This window comes from Cyprinodon variegatus, unplaced genomic scaffold, assembly GCF_000732505.1.
Source record: "Cyprinodon variegatus isolate N-32 unplaced genomic scaffold, C_variegatus-1.0 Scaffold1350, whole genome shotgun sequence".
Taxonomy (NCBI): Eukaryota; Metazoa; Chordata; class Actinopteri; order Cyprinodontiformes; family Cyprinodontidae; genus Cyprinodon; species Cyprinodon variegatus.
Window position 1 is genome coordinate 73,637 of NW_015151803.1, and position 7,873 is coordinate 81,509.

Consider the following 7,873-nt stretch of genomic DNA (forward strand, 5'->3'; position numbering starts at 1 on the left):
GTCCAGTAACGTGTCCTATGGACCAACAGGAAGTTCAGTAACGTTTCCTATGCACCAACAGGAAGTCCAGTAACGTTTCCTATGGACCAACAGGAAGTTCAGTAATGATGTTCTATTAAAGTAATCATTCTCCACATTGGACTAATATGGAGACTCAGGATTGAAATTGAACCCTCCCTTCATATCTATATTCAAATTCAATATTAAAACTTCTGGAATATTAAAAAAAATCTGTATCATAATAAACATGATACGAGTATGAAGAGATGTAAAAAGAAATATGAAAGAAATTGTCTGTCTTTGTTCAGAGGGGAAACCAGTTTTTTGTACCTGGAAGAACTGATCCAACATTCAAAGTCTGGAAAGACAAAAGACTTCAAATGATTTAGAATCTTTATGAACCAAACTCAGACATACTTACAGAAGAAATGAAGGAGTTTTTATAAACTTAAGTTTGCTTAATGCGAAGAGATGTGCATCAATGTTTTGGAAAAACAGACCGACTATAAACCAACGGCTGCAGCAGATGTTTTCTGTTCTCCTTCTGGAATAAATGATGTAAATATTAAAGGGTAATCAGGACCTGTTGAGTCTATCTGGAATTCTTTCATTAATTATGTTGGGAATGTGAATATCTCAGAAGACGGTGAAAGTGAGTGAAGAACAGGTGAACTGCAGTTCCTAAAGACAGTTTATTTCAGGACACATACTGTCAAATCTAATTCTCACTATAAGAGGTTAAGCACGAAATATGATCAGTCGCATTAGAACCAGTATGTTTGAGGCAATTTGTTGTTGGTTTTTTTTGTCTTTTATTTTGAACTGAGCAGTAACACTACTACTGCTTTGGTCATATTTTGTATATTGTTCAAGATGTTTGTTAAAACAAATACATAAACATGCATAGCTGTAATATGGCCGGGCTCAAAGGGCGTGAATACTTTTATAGAAAGACTATAATGTGAACATCAATCCAGAGCAGAGGGACTCAGTAAATCTGAATTTGTCTAATGGATTTAAAGTTTCCCCTAAAGCTTATAATGTAAACTAATTCTATTTGATAAATGGGATTAATTTCTTTGTTTTTATGCTGAAATCTTAGATGAATGAAAGCTGAGCTGTAGATCAGGCATACCTGCTCATGGAGATTGTCCAGTTCTGAAGCATTTTCCACTGCGGTGCCACTGAGGTGCATATGATTCGGCCGCAGGCACGAGCTGCAGCGGGAGGGGTCAAAGGCATTGGGCTGGAACCGGCAGCAGTAACGGTCTTCAGCAGGGGGCGCCATGCTGATCCTCGCTCTGGATTATCTGGAACTTCAGCCTCTGATTGACTTGATTTAAAAAAAAAAAAAACTGCTGTAATGTTATTTCCCAGGATAACAAACCTCATGATAAAAAGCTGAATTATTAGCTGTAATTCGACAGGTTTAAGACGTTTCAGATGTATTTGAAACGCGTATATGTTTTCAGAGTTACTAATTCTAGATAAAGTTAATAGCCTTTAGCTGAAGCAGACGGCTAAATAGATCCTCAGTTGCTTTTGTCATCAAAACAACATAAAAACATCGAGTGAAAAGCAAAAATGTCGTTACCTGCAGGTGATCCAGGCCTAAATTAAAAATCTCCACAACAATCGTTATTTGGAAGGACTCCAACAGGCAGGAAGGCTGTAGGTTGACTGAGGGAGTGTTTCAGGGGTTGAATCTTTTATGGAAAATAGCCTCAAACCTTCACTGTATCTCACCTGGTGTCAAAACAGAGTAGCCTATCAGGTAACATCCTCCGAAGAAAAGAGAAACCTGCTACCAACTCTTCTGAACAGATGCTTTATGGACAAAGCTGCACAACAGCTGCTCCTCTGATGGCGTTTGACTCGTCTTTCTTACTGTCATTATTCTACAACAGAATAAAACCAACAATAACTTCTGTAAAGAGGACTGACCTCTGATTTTAGGAATAATTTTTAAATGAAAGTTGAACAAGAATTGATTTGATTGGAAAATTATGTCAAAAGAAAACAGAAATTCTTAAAAAATAAAAATCAACTAAAACATGTTATCTGCTATGTTTAAAATTGAACTCTTTTGGTATATCGTTTTAAAATATACATGCATGTAATATTTACTTTGTTTTATTAGTAACAAATCAGGTATGATAAAATCTCCAATATGATATTAAATTAGAATTAAATTAAATTAGGATGTAGCCCAGCTGAATGAGTGAGGGGTTTTGGCTAGCTAACGTTAGCAATTTAGTGTGTGGGGATATTCGCCATCCCTGCGCAGCAGCACATGCATTTTACTTAGGTTACACCGAGAAAAAACTTTATGGACTAGCTTAGCATGAGAGAAACACTGGACAACATCTTCTCCGTCGGCTGGCCTCCATAACTCCTCCAGAGTCAGCCATTCATTCACACAGAACATGGAGGGTGCGTGCACGGGCACTGACATCATCACGTCACACAGCGACAAATGTGCTTAACACTTCCACTCAAAGAAATGTTTACTGCTCTCTCTACTGCGGAGGTCTTCAACAGGGGGTCTGCGACCCCTAGGGGGTCCACAGAGGTACTGCATGGGGGTCGCGAAAGTTTTGGTTTATTAGACTTTTTTTATATTCCCCCCTGCAATTCTTTCCACTAATTGAAATGTGTTTAAATCCACATAAACATGAATCCAACAGACTGCAGTAAACAGATAAATGGATGCAGAAGATGTCTTTCAGTCATCAATGCTCACATTCAGAGACACACAGGAGCTCTTTCAAGCTGGGCACCGTTTCATTCACAACACCTGTCCCATCAACCAAGAATCAGGAATACTTTATTAATCCCAGGGAGGGATTACTTTAGTTACATTACTCCATCTGTAATAGAGTGACTATAGGACCAGTTTGATAGAACACTATTTCATACAATATATTATTAGGGGGTCTCTGCTCCATCTCGCCATCAGTTTGGGGTCCTTAGATTAGAAAACGTTGAAGACCCCTGCTCTACTGTATACTAGGAAACAAGAACAAAAACATATCTAATTTTGTACTGTACTCAGTTACAGTATAACCCATAATAAAAAAAAAAACATTTCACATACTGGCAGTTCTGGAAACCTCCTTTACTTCACTTCTTTGTAAAATTAATTTCACCTGCCAGCTTCCATTACTCTCCGAACAAACAACCAGAGGTGCCAAGTAACAAAGTACAAATACTTCGTTACTGTACTTAAGTACAGTTTTTAGGTATCTATACTTTACTCCATTACTTATTTTTCTTCCTACTTCTGACTTCTACTCATTTTCACACCAGTATCTGTTCTTTCTATTCCTTCCATTTTTAAATCAATCGTTACTCGTTCCTCTTGGCTTCGGTTTAATGTTTCTAAATCTTTATTTCCCGTCATGTGCTCCATCCAATGCAGATCATTGGCTCCGCCCACATCTAGTGAAAACTAGTGTGATTGGATGAGTCATAGAACGCAAACACTCATTGGTTAGCTAAAGGAAACCATCAGAAGCCAGCAGGTGTTCTTCAAACTGCTAACGTGAATTGTCTATGCCATGCTACAATGTGGGATTCAGAAAAACATGCTGAAATGTCTGAAAGGTCGGACACAGGCGAGAGCGTATCGGGAGACGGAGACCAACCAGACGTCCCTCATCCTTGGCCCTATCTCACAGAATTTATAGAAATAGTCCAAATATTGAGCTTTCAGTTCATATAGCGGCATCTGGCTGTTTTTTTTAAAGGTTATTTTATACTTTTATACTTTAAGTAGTTTTTGGAGCACAACATTTTTCACTTTGGGTGAAAACAGGGTGTTTTCCCTGTAAAAACATAGTAACTACTGTAACACCTGTTATGAATCTGAGCTGTGGTTTGCCCTGCATACGTCCATAATTGCTTTGGGAGGTTACTCTCCAATAGCATGCATCATGCCACCTCGAGTAATGTTCTCCATCCCCGTTCTACTGGGTTGGGTAGGGTGCACTTGTCTCATTCCTTATCCCATTACTCCTAAGTAAGGACTGTAATTCCTGCCCGGTTAAACTCTGTACTGTTGTCAGATCTATTACACTTAATCTTCCCATAGGGAGGATAATCTGCTATGAATTTTTCTGTAGCTTGCTCAGCATAGCGTATTGTCTTCAGAAAATAGGGAAAAATCATCCCACTGTAATCATCAGTAAATGCTATTGTACCCATCTTTATCTGCTGCTTCTATCAGCCCACACAAGTCTGTGTGCACTAGCTCAGGTATGGAGGTAGCCTTTGCATCTGCCTGTCTGTTTCTGCTTTGCGTGGATTTTACCCTGTGTGCATATTTCACAATTTTGGTTGGATTTATCATTTTTGCCCTTAATAGACATCCCTTCAACCGCATTCTCTAACTATCATGACAACCATATACTTTATCAACCTTTTCTCTCTCAGCTGTGCTAAGGTAGTACAGCCTACCGTACACATCCATTTTGATTTTTCTACCGTCCCTGTTGATGAGCCAGCTCTTTAAAACGGACCTCTGCGCCGTTGCCTGTCACTGCCTTGACAGAAACGATGTTCTGTGGGAATGATGGGATGTAGAGCACGTGCTTGAGTCTCCTTCTCACTCGTCGTCCCAGCAAGTAGACCTCGGCGTCTCTCCTCATCTTCGCCATTCCGCTCTCCTCGGTTCCGTTGGCCATCTCTATCATGTGGTCCTCTTGTCTGAAGCTCTTGTCCACCGTTTTGAACCTGTTGGCATTGTTGATCATATGTGATGTGGCCCCACAGCCAACCATGAGCCCTTTCTTGTTTTCTCCTAGCACTTGACAGTCACTCATCTTAAAGAAAAATGACTGTGTATCTGTCTGTTCATCTGCTTTCTTGATTTGATCACAACCGTGCCCTTTTCCTCGCTGCGGTGTGTCCCATGCTTGATCATCTCTCCTCTGTTGCACGTCATTGGGGCATGCTCGTGCCATGTCTCCTCTTTTCTAGCACAGCGCTCCATGTCGACCAAGTCCACCTTCTTTCCTCGGCCTCTCCAGCGCGCTTTCATTGCCCCTCCTGTCCTCATCACGTTGTCCTCGGTCACGTCTCCTCTTCTATATTTCTCTGTACTCTCATAGCTGCGCATTCTACTCTTAAATTTGCCAAAAGCCACGACTTCATTTGACTCGGGTAGCCCTTTCACTACCATTGCAATCATAAGTCCAAGACTAATTTGCTCATATGCTCTCCTTAATGACATGAAAATAGTCTCTGCTCGAATTATGTATTGGATAATTGTTTCATCGCTAGCTTTGCAGAGTGGCTTGTCCTGGCTTGTCCTTACCAACGTAATGCTTTCGCAGAATAACCAAGGCCTTCCTTCCATCTCGTTCAGCTTCTCTCATTACTAACGATAAACTTTTGTTGTCCAAAACTTGTACAAGTTCCGCATACGCCTCAACATTCTTTGCCTCATCTTCGGCAAGAGCTACTCCATCTTCACCGTCGATTTCTGGCGTCTCTGTGATGGTCTCCCTGAGACTACAAAGTTCCATGTGCACGAGGAACCATGCTTCCCAAACTTTTCTCTTCACCTTTGAATAAAGGTCTGTTCCACCTGTGCCCTAACTGACTGGGCCCATAACCTGTGGGGATATTCGCCATCCCTGTGCAGCAACACTTGCGTTTTACTTAGTTTAAAAATCTTGATGGACTAGCTTAGCATTGGAGAAACACTTGACAAAATCTTCTCCTTTGCTGGCACTCCATAACTCCTGCAGAGTCGGCCATTTATTCAGACACACAGAACATGGAGGGTGCTGCGCGGGCACTGATGTCATCACGTCACACAGCGACCGGATGCTGATAAACATGTCTTTGCTCAAACAACACAAATAATCTGAAAACATTGTCATGGATGGAAATGGTGCTCTTTCACGGTTTGGGACTTGGACTTGATCACGTGCTCTGACTGCAGCGTGCAAAACACAAATCACATGTGACTTAAACAATAAAATTACCTGCAGGTCATGAATAAATATATACATATTGAGAGAAATCAAAAACTTTGTTTTGGGTCCTTTGTACGTGTATTTAGTTCAGATTAAATCAAACTTGATGTTTCAAAAACCAAAAATAAGTTACACAATCAAATCAATCATTTTATCCAGGTTAGAGTGACGGTCATTAGTCTGAATGAACAGCTACATGTTACAGTTTTTTTTAGTGTAGAAGTTGTAATGAGTAATGTAATGAATGTAACCGAGTAACTCTAACTAGTTACTTTTTACCAGCAAATACTTTTCCTTTAACATCGCAGCCATGTGGTCCTTGATTGTTTAATTCTTTACAATTTTCAAGAACATCAGAACATTTTCAAAGGGTGTGAATACTTTTAGACTCTGTTTTATAAATCTGTGGACTAGCGCTTTGAGATGAACACTTTTTCACACGTTATGCGATTAATTTGCAGAGCGCAGCAGCAGTCTGTGGTGTTTAATTACAGTTTTAGAAGCCTGCAGTTTGTCCGGCAGTGCTGAGACACAGAAGTATAATTAAACATTCTGGCACATGAAATGACAATTAAGGAGAGGTATTCTGGTCCTCCGCCGTCGGTGTGACACATGCATTCTGTTGCTACACTCAGCTGCTCTGGCAGAAGTTACAGTAATGAGAAAGTGGAGCAGGTTTCCATGGAGATGCAGTCAGAAAAGTTCCACTCATGCTCCTTAAAACTAGCAGCAAATCAGATCATCCTGTTAAAGCTACTTTCTAATTTGTTCCTCCTCATAAACAAATCAAAATGTGATGTTATACCCATACAGCAACATAAAGAGCAGGAAGAAACAGATGTTAACGCTGTCATCTCTTTTCTATTTTTAAACTTCAGCTTTAACTGGTAAATGGTATCATCAGACCAAATGCTCCATCATGGTTAGCCCAATGAGAAATCTTCTCTTCTACTGTTCCAACATTTCCAATCTTGATCAATAGTGTCTTAATAGTTTTAGTAGAAGATGATCAATAATTATCTCTCCATATATTACAATAGGGCTCACTCTGTTATTAATGTTCTGGTTTGAGGTCTTCCTTCATCCAGAAGGCAGGAGGATTAGGGGTATGGTTTGGTTCCCTGGGGATGTCCAGGCTCCAGAGAGGAGTAATTGACTGAGTAAGGTCAGGTTGATGATGTGGAGCCTGCAGTGGAGAGCCGACAAGTCTCAAACTTCTTTAAGTTTCCCTTTGAGCAGCTCTGGCTAAATCTGACACAGTAAGAGGGGTGGGAATTAAAGCTGATGCTAATTTTTACAGGATCAGAAGGAAGCTGCATGGCTTTATATTTTGATCAGGTAAGATCTGTTTAACTCCTCTTTAAGATCCAGCTGAAAATGAATCCTCTCTCTCTGCTCGGGTTAAGGTTAGTGTGGCGACTTCTCTGTGATCCACCGTAGATCAGGAACGAATTCCAATCTCTGAATGTTTGTTCAACTCTATCAATAAACCTCATTTATCTGCTATCTGTGCTTCAGCAAACTAGAAAACCAACATGCCAAATTAATCATTTATATGATTGACTTTATTCTTTGAAAAGCCATTGTTGCTCTGATCTCATCTCTGTTAACACAGCATTTTAAAATAACCTGTTTGACCAGCTTTGCCTTTTAGAAAATGAATTATGAGATAGAAGGTGAGTCAATATGGCTTATATCCAGATGGTCTATGATGCAACATGTAATAAAAAACAAGTAATACTTTTATCTAGAGGTTTCTTCCTGTTAAAAGGGAGTTTTTCCTCTCCACTGTCGCTACAAGCATGCTTAGTGTGAGGGATTGCTGAAGAGTCAATGAGTCGATGCTATCAACTGCTTTTCCTTAGATAGAAAACTGAATCAAACGCAAG

The 7,873-nt window shown here is 40.0% G+C and overlaps 1 protein-coding gene across 1 annotated transcript in view; it reads right to left on the reverse strand.

Moving 5' to 3' along the window:
• Positions 1-1,322, reverse strand: part of LOC107102975 — a 21,364-nt gene extending 20,042 nt beyond the window's left edge. The window contains exon 1 of the mRNA XM_015402460.1: positions 1,136-1,322. Within this exon, the coding sequence (XP_015257946.1) occupies positions 1,136-1,288 (153 nt within the window). The 5' untranslated portion in view covers positions 1,289-1,322. The remainder of the gene's footprint in view (positions 1-1,135) is intronic.
• Between the last annotated feature and the right edge of the window lie 6,551 nt (positions 1,323-7,873).